We start from the raw sequence: 19,482 nt of genomic DNA on the forward strand, positions 1-19,482 counted from the left end.
TTGGTATATACTAATGGCTTTCGTCGTTTACGATACTGTCCAAAGTTAAAATATTAAAGAAAGGGGGAAACTCCGTGAGGGAGCGTTATGGTGGTACATTGCGAAAATTCCATAAAATACTGAGAAGGAAAAAATATCTAAAAACTTTGCTAATTTATTTTCAAAATTTTTTAGACAGCAGCGCTTGTCCAAGGAAAGACAACATAATCCAGAAATTGCTTAATAATTAATAGTGTTGTACTGACAAAATGAATATCATAAGCATAGTGTTTTTTGCGGGGAGCTCTTCTTCATTACTTTAATATGAAGAAACTCTCATGCGAAAGTCATCGTATTTTGGTGGAAGTTTATGGTGAACTTTCTCTAGCTGAGCGAACGTGCCAAAAGTAGCTTGAACGAATTAAAGGTAGTGATTTTGGCTTGGAAGACGAAAAATGCTCTGGGCGGCCAACAAAAACTGAAGTTGAAGAACTGCAAGCATTAAGATTGTTGCCAAACACTAGGAAGGCTCGCATAATATTTAGGAGTCTCACAAGCAACTATTTTAAAATATTTCAAATCACCCGGATGCATTCATTGCAAGGGAATTGAGTGTTGGGGTACAAATCGAAGCCAATATGCGTTGAAAGAAAACTTGAATGTTAGAAATGCTGCTTAAAATTAATTTTGCATCGAATTGTGACGGAGGATGAAAAATGGATCCATTTCTACAGCCCTCAATGCAAAAAATCATATTTGAAACTTGGCCAACCAGTCAAATCAACGGCGAAGCCGAAAACACCTGACACTTCTAATTTTGTTAAGATCAGAAAGGACGTGCTGTATTGTTAGCTACCAAAGGCGGCTGAAATTATTAGCGGGACAACTCATCGAATTGAAGCGAGCGATTGCCGAAAACGCCCGGAATTTGCGGCTACATACGAGTCAATACTTTTCCATCATGTTTCTGTGTCATGTTGCAAGACCGGTTAAAAACTATTTTGAAAACAGTGACTGGGAAGCTTTATCTCACTCGCCTTATAGCACAGACCTTGCCCCTTCTGACTACCATTTGCTTTGGTCGATCCAGAACGCCTTCACGGGAATACGGTTCACATCAGAACAGGGTATCAAAAATTGACTTGATTCATTCTTGACCGCCAAGCCGGCGCAGTTTTGGGATGGAATCATCATTTTGAATAATATCTTACACGTTTATTTTTTAAATAAATATTAAAATTGTGAACAAAAACCACGAATATAGTTATAGATCCAATATGTAAGTATATTAGTATGGAGCGTCCATATCGGAAGGTACCACAAAACAAAAGGAAAAAGATAAAACAGAAGTTGCTAAGAGCCAAGTTGCTAAGTTCTCGTTGCTAAAATATTTAGAAAATACTATAAATCCATCAGACTTCAAAAATGATTGTTCCTCTAAATATAATTATACCATAGCTCTACGCTGTAGTTTTACTTGGGTAATTATTTGCATAGGAAAATGAGAACAAGATGTAGAGAAAATTTGTTATAATCAATTTGTGTATGCGATTTTATAAAAAGCTTTTTGGTATTAGTGAAATTATTGCATATACAAAATACATGCCCTTTTATAAGTTTTAAATTTTTTTTTATCGATATTCGATCACAACTCAGTGAAAGTGTAAATATTGTTAGTTGATGTACATATATTATTAGACAATGTCAAAAGTTATATATGTATGTAATGAATTTATGCAAGAAGATAATTTTATTTTGTTTTGAAAACTATGAAAGATTTGAGAATAACCGCTGAGTCATTTGGCGCCAAGAATGGGCTAGCGTAGAGAAGACCTCCACCCATCAAAGGTGCTGATAATAGCATTGGTTTCGCACAGATGGGATTCCGTGGGGATTTCCTCAAACAAGTATAAACATAAGTTAATCAAAAGCAAATGTTTAATTGTATTGGGAAAATATTTACAATCACGCATAGAAATTCACCAGAAAGAGAGGGAGCTTTTTAATATTGCTCAAGACGATTCGTTATGTATGCGATTCAAGTTTTGAGCGTGTGGAAGATCAGAAAGCAGCGCGGCGCCGCAAGCAGTCTATCAACTAACCAGTTTTCGGATTTGCACTCAGTATAAACAAGGCGGTCGTTGGATGAACACACGATCTGCGGATCGAAATTAATATACGAAATCGAGACACTTGGGCGCGATCGCGTCTTTTCTTTCTTTCCATACGTAATAAGCAGTTGACGTTCTTGCGCGTGTGTATGAAGAAGATCATTAATAAAATATTATAATTATCAAAAGTCTAAAAAAGTTTGTTTATGCTGTGGAATCAATAAAAAAATCTCGTTTCTGAAATTTACATATGCTTATGAGTTGAAATAATAATAATATTATATATAAGAACGAGTAAAGTGATAGAAGTGTTAAAAGTTTAGAAGAAGTAAAATTTGGTCATTAAAAAGTAACCAAGCCACCTTCAGCGCACAAGTTCATCTGTGCCACAATTACCTCACCGTTAGAGTACGGCTACAACCAAAAAGTGAAACATGCATTTCCCCAGCATATTATTGGCGGCTTTTTTAGCCGTGCAACTAAGGGATTGCGCGCTGTGTCAACAACTGCCACCGCAAAAATTTCAAACCCATCCGACGCGCATGAATGTAACCAATTGGAACAATAGGGTGGGTGTAATTAAAATCACATAAATATGTTTTATTTTGTATGCGTTAATAAAAAGTCAAGTTTCAATGAAAATTTGTTAAGAAATAAAAATTGCTAGGAGATGTATGCTATGCATATACACTTGTATTTAAATACACTTAAAACCTAGACAAATCTCGTACATGAATATCAGCTGCCGAACGAATATTCTTTTCTGTACGAGTTTATTGACGTAAAAAACCAGAAAAAACGTTAACTTAGGTTGCACTGAAGCTGAAATACTCTTCACAAATAAATTTTTTCCATACAAAAACTTGATTTTGATTGATCAGTTTGTATGGCAATAGCATATATGTAGTAGTAGTCCGATCTTAAAAATTTATTCAAATGTTGATCCAGGCCAAATTTCGTGAGGCTATCCTGTCTAATAAAAACATTTTCCCCACAAGAACGTGATTTTAATCATTCAGTTTGTATGGGAGCTATATGCTATAGTGGTCCGATAAATGCGGTTCTGACAAGTGAGCAGCGTCTTTGGAGCAAATGGATGCAGAATTTCAGATCGATATCTCAAAAAGTGGGGAACTAGTGTGCGTATATACAAGCAGACGTGCCGACGGACATGGTTAAAATGACTCAGCTCATGATCATTTATGTATATATATATTTTTCAAGTTTTCGGACGTTTCCTTCTGAGTGTGGCAAACTTAATATACCCTGTTCAGGGTATAATATTATAATTTATAACCGCTCTTTTTAAATATGTGGATAAGACAAGAATTTTTACGTCCTGAATATGGTCGTATATAAAATCCAGTTTTTGTACAGAAAACTTTTTTATTTAACGAGCTATCTTCACGACATTTGCCACGGTTATATTGTTACGATCTACGAAGATATTATTCAGATCGGACCTCTATAGCATATAGCTGCCATACAAACTGGCTGATCCAAATATAATATAATATAATCCAGGTATATAAAAATATTTTATTTATCGAGATATCTTCACGAAATTTGGCACCGACTATTGTTTAAGACAACGGTACAATCTCCAAAGAAATTACTCAGATCGAACCACTATAACGTATAGCTGACCATTGAACTGACCGATCAAAATTATATATTCGGTGTAACCGTAGTTAATATATTTTCTTGTTGTCGGCTGATTTTTATTTTTGGTTCCAATATCTGAGCAGTAAATTATTATAAAATTGGTATATCATAATACAGTCTCTATAATATTTTAACATTTTCACAATTTTAGAGTTCTACCACAAATCTGTTCACAGTGTGGGATTCTCTCCCAAAGGGAATCTTACTGAGAGTTTTCAGATTCTGAGAGAAGCATGCAAAATATTTGTATTCGTGTAAGAAAATAAGATGAATTAACACAATAAATCTCATGAGCGAATTCGTTCTGTTTAAGTTCATTGTACTTGCTAAGACAGACTTGTAAAACAACAGAGCAAATAAGAAAGTTCTCAATATGATGCTAACATGTATATTACATTTATAAATATGTATGATGCATTTATTGTATATACTAGGGTAACTCAAAAAGTATCACTTATGAACAATTGCTAGAATGATTCTTTAAGTATTATTACAATTTTGTATTGCCTAATTATATTTATATGAACAAAGGCTTATGCGTGGTGTTAAATATCTTTATGCAATCTGGAGCGAATTTGATAGAAAATGTTCCGATGATACTAAAACTAATTTTGGCACTTGATGTCCCATTATAAACTCACATTCTTTAATTTCAATGTATTTGAGCAATTGGCATCAAAGGTGAAAAAATCTAGTGCTCTTTGTATTTTGAATTTGGGTCGTCGTCTCCAAAAGTATTACACTCTCTGGATTTACTTAAAATGTGCGGGTGTGTCTTGGGATCTATACATATTTATATATTACTTATCAACTTGTATTAACTAACAGATTAATACATACATTAAGATTAATATATACATACATTATATATATGCGCTGTGAACGCTTGCATATGACGCACATATAGCTTCTATCATAAATCGTATTAAAAAATTAATTTATCTCGAATTCTTGTTGAGCGGCTTTTATTCCGCTCAATTGATTTGTCATTGGCATTGCTGATTGTCAAGGCGATTAATTAATTTTTAGTTAAATTGTTTTGTTTGTCTCAGCGAAAAGAGTACATTTCCCGTTTTTTATAAATCGGAGTCTGTGCAGGAATGTGGGGATAATACCTACATCGAATATTGATTGTGAATTGCTAAAAATAATTGGTAATAAGCGAAGCTCGCAAAGAAATTATGTAGGCTGAGATGTTTACAAACTACTCCGACTCTCGTTATTTATATATCCATTTTGGACATGACATAACGAATACGGTTAAAAAGGTGAAGTAAAAGTACATATAGGTATATCCGTAATATAATATAAACTTCCTTAAAAATATACAACATTTTTGCTTTTGCTTTAGGTTTTTTTATTTTCTTAAAAAGGAAAGGAAGAAACAACATTAACATTATCTGCTTAAGGTAACATATGTGCAGTACCCCAATGTTTTTTAATCCCATCACTTTATAACTTCCAGTAAAAATTGCATGACATTTCATCTATTGGAAGTAACTTCACTTGCGATATAGAATAGTTTTCTATCAAAAGCATATCAATATTCATAAAACTTCTAATGTTACTTGGATTACTGCGTTATTAGATTAGGAGAGTCAATTACATACACTGATGTTAATTGATTGAAATGAAGCGTTTAAATACTGCTTGGGGTTCAAATTTTTATTAATTACATCAAATTTTGATATAAATTTTAAGTATAAGAATGTCAAGCATATATTTTTAACATCAACCTCTTTGTTAAGATTATTAATTATGGGTGACAAATTTGAGCTGTAAGCTTGGATTTGTTTCTTACAATTTATTATATTAAAAAATATTAGGGAGATTAATTCCCTGTTATAAATAATAATATTTCTTAAATATTTAATACAAATTTGATGTAAAAGAGAATATGAAAATTGTTTATTTAATAAAAATCAGCGCAGCAATTAAATTTTTCGAGTGCTTTGCACATATACTTTTATTAATCCTATCCAAATTATTTCCTTTTGGTTTGAGCACTGTATTGTTTAATAAAAGTCAGCAGATTTCTAGTATTTGAACCATACGGAAGCTATTATTTCAAGTAAAAAGTTCGTTCGTATTTTTATTATACAAGTATATCGATAGAAACTTAAATCACATGTAGATTTATTCAAGCAAATTTAACATATTTCGTCAAGAAATCCCCATCTATTGAGGTATAAGTTAGAATTGAATATGGGAAAAATATTTGTATTTAGAAAAAATATCTTTCATCAAAACTGAAGAGATAATAAGAAACACTTAATTCCTATTATATAGCGCATATTTAAAATACTAAGGTATAAACATATTGGAATGATATTATTTCGAGTTTAATATAATTAGAAACAATTTAACCAGAAAACTATTTCAGAATTTATTTTCGAATAGCGGGAAAGTTAATAAGTGAAATAATTCCGAATTTTCTCTTCCTACCGCTGCATTTTAGCATTACCGCACATCAGCAGCTACGTCCAGATCCGATGAAATGGCCAATAATTGTAAGGATCTACTAACAAATCTACATGATCGTGTAAGCGTGTTAGCGACACTAGATGAGGATCTGCGCAGACGCTTGGAAAGTATTGAAAATAAGTAAGTCTGCCAAAAATAGTTTCTTCGAATATAAATATGCACGAATACTCTAAGTAGCTGAAAAGAGTTCGAATAAAAATCTAGAAAGTGAACCAGTTTTTTTATTTTACATATATACGAATTTTTTGTGAACAGGACAGACATTCTGTGACGTCTTTTCCAACGTGTTTAACGGCATAACGGAATAAGACGCTACATATAGTATTTTTAAGCCAGTGCTATATTATATAATTATATGTATAATTGTGATTAGACCTTCTATGTTTCTAATTTTAAATTATGCGAGCTTCTTTTGCATTCCACAATTGCTATTTTACTGACCAATAGATACAAATACATGACGAGTTGAGTCAACTTAGCCATGCCCGTCTGTTTGTATATATATTTTGAGATATCGAACTGGAAAAGTCTTTTATCTATCAAGATGTCTTCACGAAATACAATTTTTGAACATACTTGTATTGTTCAGATCGAACCAATATAACATATACTTGCCATTCAAAATTAGCGATCAAAATCAAGATAAAGACCTGTTCGTAACACTTTATGCTATAAACATATGCCGGTGTTATATCTTCGGTGCAGCCAAAGCTAAAGTTCTTTCTTGACCTTACAGAAAACGCAATGAGTGCTATTCTTCACATAACGGTTGTTTCAAATATCATAAAATAATTGTTATAGGTATATAAGTAATTCAAATACGTTGTGATGAATATAATTTTTTAAATAATTGGTGTTGGGCTTTCTGACCCAAAAAAAAATCTTTAATAAAATAATATTTTTGTTCCTGTATATTGCCTGTATATTGAGTATACAAAGAGTTTTGAAAGAGTAGGTATTTTTAAATTTTTCTTTATTGAGTATAATTACTACTTGCCCCCATTGCTTTACCATATCTATGAAAACCAAAAGTGTACAATATCATATTATATATTATATTTCAAAGTGAATTTTAAATATATTGTACATACTTTGAGAGAAAGTTGTTAACCATTTCAGCAGAAAGTGAATTTTTATTATTATTTTTTATTTACTCAGATCAGTATATACGTATACCTATGAATGTTCTATATGTGTTCCGCTGATGCAGAACACACATTTCGTTCATACATTTTCTGTTCAAATCAAAATTGCAGTAGCTGTCAAAAGACATTCCGTAGCTTAAAAGTTCTGGGAAATGCTAATTTAAATTTTAAATATTAAGAATTAATAGGAACTTGACATTAAATAGCAATGAAATAATACATAGGTATGTATGTATAAATATATGGTATTAAAGCGTCTGTTGTTTCCAAGTTTGTATTTTTTTTTTTGTTAACGCTGCCTGAAGTTGTTGGCCTAAAAAAAGCATCTAACGTAAACATTTATATCATTTGCAACATTTTTTATCTCCAAGTAAATAAACCTACACTTTGAACAAATGATATTTTAAATAATTATTAATAAAAAATTTTCAGCCCTATAAAAAAAGCATTCTTACTACGCATTCATACAAGTGCCTTATAATATCTATGTTGCTCATATGACATGGTATGCTCAGTTACTGAATTATTGAAAAAATTATTAAAGCCCTTTTTCGTAGAGTGGAAAATTTTGTACTTGAATATAATTTTTTCATGGCTTAACTGTTTAATGCAAATTATCAAAAAGTCCCATGTTATATACATACGAAAATAAATATGATTTAATATAAATATATGTTTGATTATAAAACGAAAATTTCATTTGAATTGTGACCCGACAGTCTGCAAACAATAATTTTATTTTCTTCCTAATTTAAAAAATGTCATCACGCCCTAAATTTTTAATAATTTCTTTAAAAAACAATCATATATGTAGTCGAAATCAAAACAAAAAAATTTACTGATAACTTATGCGAAATCAGTCTCTCATTTAATGTTTTTGCCGGCTTTGGATACATATATACAATACTTGCTATTAGTTATCGCTATGTAGGAATTGAAAACTTAGTAAATACATACATGCATATATTGTGCGTTATCGTTACTTCAATTTTAAAATTCAAAGGCAGAGCATTTAGGGACCTTCAACTTGTCAAATTAATTTACTTTAAACATTGGAAAGATATAGTAATATGTAATATGTATAACTATTTATTCCCACTACAACTTTGTCTCATTGAATTAATTCGGTAGCTGATACACACCTTACTTAAGTAAATACTTGAATGAGACACCTTGAATGAAAATAATCTTTGGCGCTTGCCAGCAATTACGAATATATGTACATATAGCTGGCGTAATATGGTTAAATCCATCACAATGCGCACATATGTATGTACTTAATTATCAGATTTGGAGCCCACTGCCACTGCACATACATATCACACTAGGGTAGGTAATTTTAAATGAAAAAACTAGAAAAAACGTTAACTTTGGTTGCACCGAAGCTATAATACCCTTCACATATACTAAGGTTCCTTACAAGACAGGTGCAAAATTGCAGGTCGATAGCTTAAAAGCTGAGGGACTAGTTTGCATATATACAGACGGACGGACGGACAGACGGACAGACAGACGGACATGGCTTAATCAACTCAGTTCATTATGCTGATTATTTACGGGTCTCCGACGTTTCCTTCTGGATGTTACAAACTTCGTGGCAAACTTAATGAGTGCGTTCCAATAATGGAAATACGATACTTTGATTTTCATACATTTATTTTCATATATCTATTATCATATATCTATTGTAATGTTATATACTGATATAATACATATATCTCGTATATCGTTGTGTTTCTACTCGTATATGTAATTTCCAAGCTAAAAAAATGTAAACGAAGTATACTTAAATATACGAGTATATATAAAAATATAAATTAAATAACTATTCCTTAAGTTCTGTATGAAATATTTGAAGACAGCGGATGCAATCAGCTTGTTTCTATCATTTTTCATGTATGGACATGAGTAATACTCATCTGTATTAGAAACATATATTAGTTGGTTCAGTGAGAATATTGTATACGGTGAAAACCCCCAATGCTCACATAAAATGTAAAAATATAGCAAATTCACACTCATTTGTGCACAATAAATACACAAATAAACAAATATAATAGTATTCGGCTGATGCGGTATGAGTAGTCAGCTGGCGCAAATCAATGAGTCGGTCAAGTTGGCAGAATGACAAATTATGCCAACTGACTGTTTATTTAAATACTCGAGCTACATATATCTTTACATATACACACATGTATCTATGTAATATTAGTTTTTTGTTTGTAAACAAAACCGAACGACGAACAAAAAAACAAAAAGTAAAAGATTAGAAACAAAAGTTACGTAAATTGCACCTTAAGTATTGCATAAAGAAATTAATTTTATTTTGGTTCGAGATTAATTAATTTCAATTATAAATTGTTTTCAAAGTGTTCTATATAAACTATTTGTCATTAAAACAACAAAAAGCGTTAACTTCGGTTGCACCAAAGCTTTAATACCTTCTACAGGTGCATTGTTTATAGCGTAAAAGTGTGGCACCTACATATATGCTATAGTTGTCAGGTCTAAACAATTTATTCGAAGATTGTAGCACCACTTTAGACATTAAACCGTACCAAATTTCGTGTAGATATCTTGTCAAATAAAAAAGCTTTCCATACAAGAGATTTTGTTGGATCGGTCAATTTGTCGTTCGGCGTTTCCGACAAATAAAATTGTGAAAATTTTCAGGGCGATATCTCACAGATATACACATATATACAGACGGACATAGTTAAATAGACTCAGCTAGTCAAACTGATCATTTATATACAATGTATATAATATTTTGTATATATATACACTTTTTAGGGTCTCCGACGTTTCCTTAATATGCCTTATAATAGGAACTTCTTCTTTAGATTTTGCATTATATAGTAGAACAACAACGATATAGTGCAGATATTTACAGCCACTTCTCGCTAGAACTTTTCCCGCAAAGCCAAAATCAGGCAGTCCGCCTTTGTGGTTTAACATATGAACAAAACCAACAAAACCCTTTCAAACTTGCTTACAACATAAACACTTACCACAACTGCACCAGATAAGCATTATGAAACAAATTAAAATTGGCAATAAAATTGATTTTACGATCCTGCTGCCATTGTCATTGAGAAAAAAAAACCATAAAAGTTTCATATTTCTAGAAATTACTGACTTTGAATATTCAATTTCAAATATATATAAAATATTCTGGTATGCACAGCGTTGCTTCGCAATAACCCTCTGAATAATCATTCTTTAGATAATGTGAAACAGTGTCGTGAAACTTTGACGTTTGGTATAAGCTAAAATAAACTGTTTGGGTTAACTCACTTTTTAACTAAATTTAGTAAGATTTCCACATACAAAGTGCAAGTGCCACTACATAATCTGGAGACTTAACCTCTGTTTCAAAAATCAATTACTTACGTTCTTTTGACCTGGCTGTCCGTGGTCTCACGACAATCGGTTTGGTTGTACGAATTTGGTTATGAAATTTTAATCCAGACAAGAACTGTCAACTCGATAGTATTTTTCAAAATCATTTAGGATATATCTATCGCCTCTACAAGAAGAATAGTTTGTTCGATTCGCTATACACCAAAGCTTGGCGAATTGAAGACAGCTAATTTTTAATTAGTTCGAATCTTTTGATACGCTTCATAAGACGATATATCTTTAATATGATATGTCTATTATATTTTCTTCAATTATTAATGCGCTTTTATTTGCTTGGGTTGTATGTATATAATGGAATCTTAGAGCTCAATTTTCACTGGTTTCCAGAAGTCTTTGCAGACGTGACAATGCAATAATTTGATAACAGTTTCTCATTACTTTAAAGGTAAGCGTAACCCCGCCCCTAAATGATCTAATGTATATATCTTCCAAGTCGCTAAAGCTAACTCAACCAAATTTGCTGAGAGGAAGAACCACGCCCACTCCACAGTTATGTTAAAATATACTAAAAGTGCGATAACAGACTAAATAAATGCGCCATAAGCATTAATTTTCACAAACAAGATGGTAGGGAAGAGCTTTATAGGAGGAGGTTTACAAATTCTTTAAGCGTGTTTTTATAGTTTTTTAAACTATAATTTATTTTGTAAATATTCATTCACTAAAAATCTGATTAAATTTTCGTTCCAGGATGGGTCAATTCGAAACAAATAACATGGGTCGGTTAGACTCCTTGGCTGTACAGCAAACCGACTTCCTCAAGCGACTCGACACTCTCGACTATATGGAACGCCAGACGAAGCGCAATATTGACGAATTGAAAGGTGACTTGAACCAAGAGAGAAAAAAGGAAGAAGGTCAGAAACGACAATTTAACGTTAAGAAACAATACAAATATTTTTGCTTTGTAAAAGAATCCGTTGCTTTGCTTTATGAGTATGCCAAACGATTGATTTGAAAGTTGTTGTTGTGAATAGCTGCTTGTAATAAATAAATTACTAATAGTTTTTGTTTTTCAACTGTTTGCAGCAATCGTTTTGCGTACCGCTCGGGAGACCAATGACCGCCTGCCACAGATGCTGTCAAGTGATGTCAAACTTGATTCTTTGGGAACTTTATTGCTTTCGACGCGTTCAGCTGTCAATGAATTGAATAACCATCTGGAATCGAATATTAGTAAATTGTCAAAGTGAGTATAATCACTTGTGTGCATATTTTAATTGTAATTATAGTGATTGTACATTTTGAAATGTACAACTTAAATGCTTTGACGACCTTTAAGCCGCTGATGCTGCTTAAATACATCTCAGGCCTTAGCGACGCGACTTTTATTTATACGTAACACTTGTATATATATAATATATATATACATACATAAGTATCTAAAAATACCTTGGTGATGCGTTTTATTGTCTGATTTTAAACCCTCGAAACATGTTGCAAAAGTTTATCTAACGGCCGTTAGCAATGGCATAAAAAAATCGTATGTATGTATATATATCTAAGTGTGCAGAATGACTTTGCGATATCTGATTGTACTTATGTACTATATGTTCGTACATCGCATTAACCACTTTCTTGCATTAACAGGATGAAATATGGAGTTCATCGGCTTATGTCTTCTCTCAACACCTACATATGTATGTAACGAATTTTCTTCCACCACTTTAAGAATAAAACAATCTTTCTACATTTTACATGTTTTAAACTCGTAAAATTTTTGAGGGTATTGTGTGCTCAGATCCGTATGAACTTAGACCCATCTTACTTTTATATTTTGTAAGTAAATTTATTGATATGTGTGACGATCGTGATGCGATTTCTTTTTTATCACCTTCAATAGTAATTAAAATTACTGAGACTTAAGAAAGAATTTAGTTTCAAAATTACATAATCTCACTCGGCCGAAAGGTTTAATTGGAATTGCAATGAATATTATACAAAATATTTATTAAAAAAACAATATCGTATTGATTTATTTTCGTTGATATTGTATTATATTATTCACTTTGGATTGACTATTCCTCTGCCCAGTATCACTATTCCTCTGCGTACACAAAATCCTAGATTATATTCTTCATTAATCTTAAAGTTCTATACAATATAGAATTAAGTTTTCTGAAGAACTTGTCTTTTGACAATAGTTGGGGAAGCATAAGACCGTACTTATCGTTTCAATAATAAATTAATCGGTAGTGTACTCGTATTCAATAAAATTCGATGCAAAATAAGCAAGGAAGTGATAAGTTCGGGTGGAACCGAATATTTCATACTCTTGTAACTTGCAAGGATCAAAGCCGGGGAAATACCTTCAGGTGTTGCCAAAACTTAAACATACTTGACATAAACTCAACCGAAGAGGCTAAACTTAATTTATTGAGTTGATGTGCAAATTGAGCGCTAAACCAAATAATTTTTAGGAAAGCTTGTCCACCTCATTTCATTAAAATGTCACACATTTAATGAGGTTAAAGTCGGTGAGAAGTCGGAAATCACAATATAAGGTATGTTGGGGGCAGATTACATTGCTTAGGTATACTCGTGAACATATTTTCAAGAAATTTTATAAATAACGTACACACTAACCGTAGAGTAAAATAAAATAAAAACATTATATGTAGTATATTCGAGTTAAGGTAATTGAAAAACTAAATTCACATATTTTCGGCTTTAAACTATAGAAGATCCAATATTAAATGTTCAGTAAATTCTGCTAAGATATCTTATTAAGGCAACGAAAGAAAAAAAATCTTTTATTAGGTACATCGGAAAAAGTGTAGTATTGACCTGGTTTTATCTAATTTTAGCAATACCACACATTATTAACAGAAGAATATGCTTTCTAAGATTCATGAGGATACCTAGCATACCAGCACCAAAATACCTATATGGAGTAAAGTTTAAAAACTCTGAATATCAGTTATATGGGAGCTAAGGCAAACTTTTTCCCGATTTTATCCATTTTTGGCACAAAAATACAGTGTAATTATAAAACACGCTCTGTCAATTTCATTAAAATAACTCAACTCATATTTGACACAAAACAAACATTCCCCCCGAATTTCTATACCATATCTCACAGATTGACCGATACTTAGAAGAACTTAGATAAAAAGGTTCGAAATTTAAATCAAAAACTTGAACTTTTGCTAAAAGGTCTAATATGTAAACCACATGTTAAGTTTGTAGTGAAACGTGGAATTTAATTGAACATAAATTATATTCATTAAATGGTTATAGCATACATCATAATCAAAGCAGTATAAATAAGGCAGATGGAGTAATAATGTATTTCTCAAATGCTCTAAAACGCTCCACATCCGTAGATACTATCGGGTTGCAATTTTCTCTCTACATGCATAAGTCTTAACAATAATTTAAATTTAAAGGTAACTGGAATGTACAGATGTCATGACATCCCTAAGGATGAATTTATTAACAATTTAAAAATATACATGGATACTAATTCTAAGATTAAAAATCATATATTAGTTCGAGACTTCAATATAAATTACAATGATGTAGACTATCACTCAGATCTACTACTATTAAGTGTTTTAGATATGAATTATGTACCGTGTTTTAATAATACTACCAGGCCTTATAGTGAGGATGGATCATGTATAGATAATATGTTCGTTAAAACAAATATTCCCAACGTAAAATCAATTACATATAAACAAATGATCACTGATCATTATATTTTGTTTTTGTCATTAAATACGTATAAATTATTAAATCATAAAGAACCTAAGAATTATTTCAGTTATAAAATACTGCAGAAAAATAGTAAAAATGTACTTTGGGAAGACATATTAAATATACATGATCCGAATATTGCTACTAATAGTCTCATAGCTGAAATACAAAATTTGATAAAAAATGCTCATGTAAAACCAAACCACAACAATCGTAAATTTAAATAGCGTAAAAATTGGATTACGATTGGCATTATGAAGTCATATCGTACTAAAGAGAAGCTATATAATAAATGGAAAAACAAACAAAGATAATAAAGAACTAAAAACAAAATACAATACTTACTGTAAAAAACAGGACAAAGTTATAAAAATTGCTAAGTGTAATTATGAGAGCAATTCGATAAATAGTAAATCTAATTGTAGTAAAGACTTATGGAATTATGTTAATCATAAATTAGGTAAAAATGTAAAGGCATCTAAAGATATAGACTACTTAATCGAACATGATGTGAAGATTACTAACTCTGCGGAAATTGCTGATACTTTTGTAAATTTTTTTAGTAATGTGGGTATAGATTTAGCTGCTAAAATGAAAAAAACAGATAACAGTACGGTTTATAATATAGAAAATAATGCTAAGTCAATTTTCTTTAAGCCAACTGATGAGCAAGAAATTGAAAAAGTAATCACAAACCTAAAAGACAAAGCTGGGGGAGTTGATGGAATTAACACTAAAGTCTTAAAAATAATAAGTAAATTTATTAGTAAACCATTGGAATTTATCTTTAATAACTGTATGACTATAGGAATATGACCAATCCATAAATCAAGAGACAAATATAAAACTAATAACTATCGTCCAATATCCTTAATTTCTAATATAGCAAAAGTTTTTGAAAAAATTATTCATAAAAGAATTTATAACTTCATAACAGACTCAAAAATTATTGCGAAAAACCAATATGGCTTCTTAAAAAATAAAGGTACTAAGGATGCAATTGTAGTAATTACCAGTTTTATATACACTAATATTGATAAAAATAATTCAACAGTGATAGCTTTCCTGGATTTAGCGAAAGTTAACGGGGTAAAAAGCAAATCATGTAAAGTGCAAATAGGGGTGCCGCAAGGTACAATCTTGGGACCACTGCTTTTTCTTCTATATGTAAATGATATCTTTAAGGAACTACCTGAAAACTGTTTGGCAGCTTATGCAGATGATACAATAGTTAAATGTATAGGTAAATCTTGGGCGGAAGCTGAATCACAAATGAATGTGCAGTTAAGTTTAATAGGGAATTGGCTGTGTAATAATTACTTAACTCTAAATGTTGGAAAAACTAACTATATAACTTTCGGTTCATATAAAGACAGTATTCCAGAAAGTTTTGAGTTAAAATTTATGATAAGACCATTAAAAGAACTGATAATAGTAAATACTTAGGTATATATAATATTTTGATAGTCACATGAGATGGCATATTCATATCAAAGAAGTCATAAAAAAAACTAGATATTTTCTATTTATATTCTCAAAGTTTAAAAATAGAATGAACAAGAAAGCACTAAAAACAATTTATTACGCATTATTCGATAGTATAGTCAACCATGGAATTATTGCCTGGGGAGGTAGTTATAAAAATGTTACAAAATTGTTAATAAAAATACAAGATAAATTAATAAATAATTTATGTGATAAAAACGAGAGAACACCCGTACTGGGTATCAAAAAGAAATTTATTTCTGAGCCACCATGTTATCATTATTCCGATTGTAGAGAGGTATTTAATGAATATAAAGGTAAGGCTAGAGCTAAACCGTTACAGTTACCAAAGGTAAATAAAAATATATCTTACAAAGACTCGAAATATATAGCAATTAAATACTACAATATGTTACCGTTGAGTCTAAAGTTGTTAAATATTGAAAATAAAGCAAGCAAACAGAAAATAACTGAGTGGATTGTAGACACTGATATTTAAAAATACGATGTTTTATTTTGTTTTTCAATTATAATGACATTTGTTATTAATAGATTAGTACTTAATTATAATAAACTAATATTACCAGGCCTATGTACAGGTGTTTTGTAACACCTCTATAGGTGCATACTTTGTATGTAATATGTACTTTGTATCCTGGGATAAATATATAAATAAATAAATAAAAAAAAAATATTGATATAACTGGGATTCACATACTGAAAAGGGCAAAAATCAGATTAATTAAAGTTGGTTTATATGGAAAGTAGGCGTGGTTGACATAAACATTTCATAATAATGTTATGTACCACATGTGGTTTAAATTGGCGTCCGGCGATATGTAATTTCACCTAAAGACGGATGGTGCCACGCCCTTCGTCCAATTTTGACAATGGCTCCAATGAAGTATTCCTGTATCATTCTTGGTGTAAAATTTATTGTCTCTGACGTCTTTTATTGGTTCTCAACATAACAGTTATATGAGAGGTGGGTGGGAGTGTCAGTAGAGGTGCAAAAAAGATTTGTCCTGAGTGAATTTGGTGATTATTGTTTTAGGGGTTTGGGGTTTTTGGCGGGGCCACGCCAAATTTTTGCCCACAATTCGTTTTAACAAATATCAGTCTTGTATTATATTAGTTATGGCAATTTATAGGTTTTCGATTAAGGGCGTTTTGTGGGCAGCCTGACAGTGGTCCAATCGTCCTCCCATTTCGACTAAGGAACAGATGTACAAAATTTCATGACGATATCTAAATTTTTGCTCAAGTTACTGTTTGCACAGATAGACGGACGGATGGACGGACAGACATATATATATCCGGATTTCAAATCGTCTTGTCATTCTGATCATATATATATTATATTATATATGTACATACACATGTATATAGCCCTACAAGTATATCTAACTCGTTTAGTTTTAGGTGAACAAAACTATTATACTCTGTAGCAACATGTTGCAAGAGTATAATAATTCTTCCTTTATAAATATGTATACATTTCCTTATTATATACTAATATATGAATAGTAATATATTTTATTAAACCTAATTTTTTTTTAATGGAAATTTTGTTTTAATCCACATCTAGCATGGTGGCCCGCGGCTTTAAACACGTGCGACGCAACAATCGTCAACCGACAAATTTCTACGATACCCGCCAGCCAACAGAGCCACTCATTACCAGCTGTGCACAAGACGCTCCAACGTCTAATGGTATTTTGCGTCTGCAACTCACACCTGAATCAGACCCCTTCTATGTACGTTGCGATGATGAGCTATTTGGTGGCGGCTGGACCCTTATACAGAATCGTTTCAATGGTAAATTGAACTTCTATCGCGGATGGCTCGAGTACCAAACTGGATTTGGTAATATAGGTGGCGAGTTTTTTATCGGCCTTGATAAACTACACGCTCTCACTTCGTCAGCGGTGCATGAGCTTTTGATTATGTTGCAAGATTTCGAAGGCAACTCCCGTTATGCACGTTATAATTTATTTGCCATCGGTAACGAGAAGGAGGACTATGCGCTCAACTTGTTGGGTAAGAGCGTTAGCACGCCGAGCCGAATGGATAAATTGTACAAATAGTTTTAATATTAATGACTAATATTTCAGGAGAATACGAAGGTGATGCTGGCGACTCCTTAACCTATCATGCAGGTAGCAAATTCTCCACCTTCGACAATGACAATGACGGTTGTGTTGACTGCAGTTGTGCTCAGTCCCGAAACGGTGCTTGGTGGTACAACTGGTGTGACATGAGGTAATGAATAATATTTGATAATTACATTTTGAAGGCATATTTTCACTAATCTTCCTTCATTAACAGCAACTTGAATGGAAAATATTTCGAAGAAAACTACAATAATACGCCGTTGTATCAAGGAATGTATTGGGATGGATTTAGAGGACCCTCTTATTCATTAAGGGCTGTGCGCATGATGATACGCCCAGTGAACGCTGACGGTGATTTGCAGAGGAAGTAGTTTATATAATTAAAATTGGAATTAATTACCTAAATGTATGTGTACATTCTCTGCATAATTGTACTTAGGCTCTCTAACTTATGGGTGCATGTACTTTTGCCATTTACGATTACTACATTACTATGGTATTGTGTTCAAAGTCTCGCTCGTACGAAAATAAAAAGTTTCTAAATGTTGCCTTATCGTCACAAAATATACTCAAAGGAGACTTAGTGTTAACTATTTTAATTATATAGCATCTATATATATATCTATTGATATACAATAATCCTATAATACATAAATAATGTCTATAAATACATAAATTTGTATCAAGATATAATTTAAATTACATTATTACAACTGTACTTTAAATAAAACGTAAAATGCCATCTTGTAAAAATTGAATTTAATTAAAATAATGGAAGAGTTAAATAGATATCGGCAATATATCTCGATCTTATTATCATCGGCCTTTCAATAAATTTTTCTCTGATTTGTAGAAATTCATTCAATCTAATGTGCTAGCATCAAAGCAATATAAGAGGCAGTAAAACAATTCAAAATTTAAAAAGTAATCGTCTCTTCCAATACAATATATGTATGATAATACAATGTCCTCCTCTTATTAATTCTTTATTGTTTTTTTTTCGTGTCAATGTCAGTCAAATTTCTGTAGCAGTAGGGTCTTAACAATAATGAACAGGGATGGGTATGACCACAATCAAATTACATTGGGTTAGAGCGTTTTCTGTGTGAAAAAGCGAATTAACAATAACAAGTAAGGAAGAGCTAAGTTGAGGTGTAGCCGAAAATTATATAAAAACGTCTTCAAATTAGTTCAATAAAGTTTGTTTCATAATTTTTAGAAACGTGGACCAAAGGGGCTAATAACCATATCCACTTCCCAATTATAGAAATGTATGGTGAATATGGCTAGAAACATTTGTCTTATGTTTTCGCAATAACTTAACTTGATACTCTTATTTAACTGCTCTGGTCCAAAATTATCGGAGTCTTTATATAC

General features: G+C 31.6%; 1 protein-coding gene across 1 annotated transcript; it reads left to right on the forward strand.

Moving 5' to 3' along the window:
• The first annotated feature begins 2,097 nt into the window (after positions 1 to 2,097).
• On the forward strand, positions 2,098 to 18,858 carry LOC106623020 (angiopoietin-related protein 7). Its single transcript, XM_014242374.3, has 7 exons — positions 2,098 to 2,659; positions 6,214 to 6,359; positions 11,498 to 11,664; positions 11,837 to 11,996; positions 17,580 to 18,031; positions 18,106 to 18,253; positions 18,320 to 18,858. The coding sequence occupies exons 1-7, from the start codon at positions 2,525 to 2,527 to the stop codon at positions 18,474 to 18,476; spliced, it is 1,365 nt and encodes a 454-aa protein (XP_014097849.2). The 5' UTR covers positions 2,098 to 2,524; the 3' UTR covers positions 18,477 to 18,858.
• Positions 18,859 to 19,482: the final 624 nt, after the last annotated feature.

Source organism: Bactrocera oleae, chromosome 6 (assembly GCF_042242935.1).
Source record: "Bactrocera oleae isolate idBacOlea1 chromosome 6, idBacOlea1, whole genome shotgun sequence".
Lineage (NCBI taxonomy): Eukaryota > Metazoa > Arthropoda > Insecta > Diptera > Tephritidae > Bactrocera > Bactrocera oleae.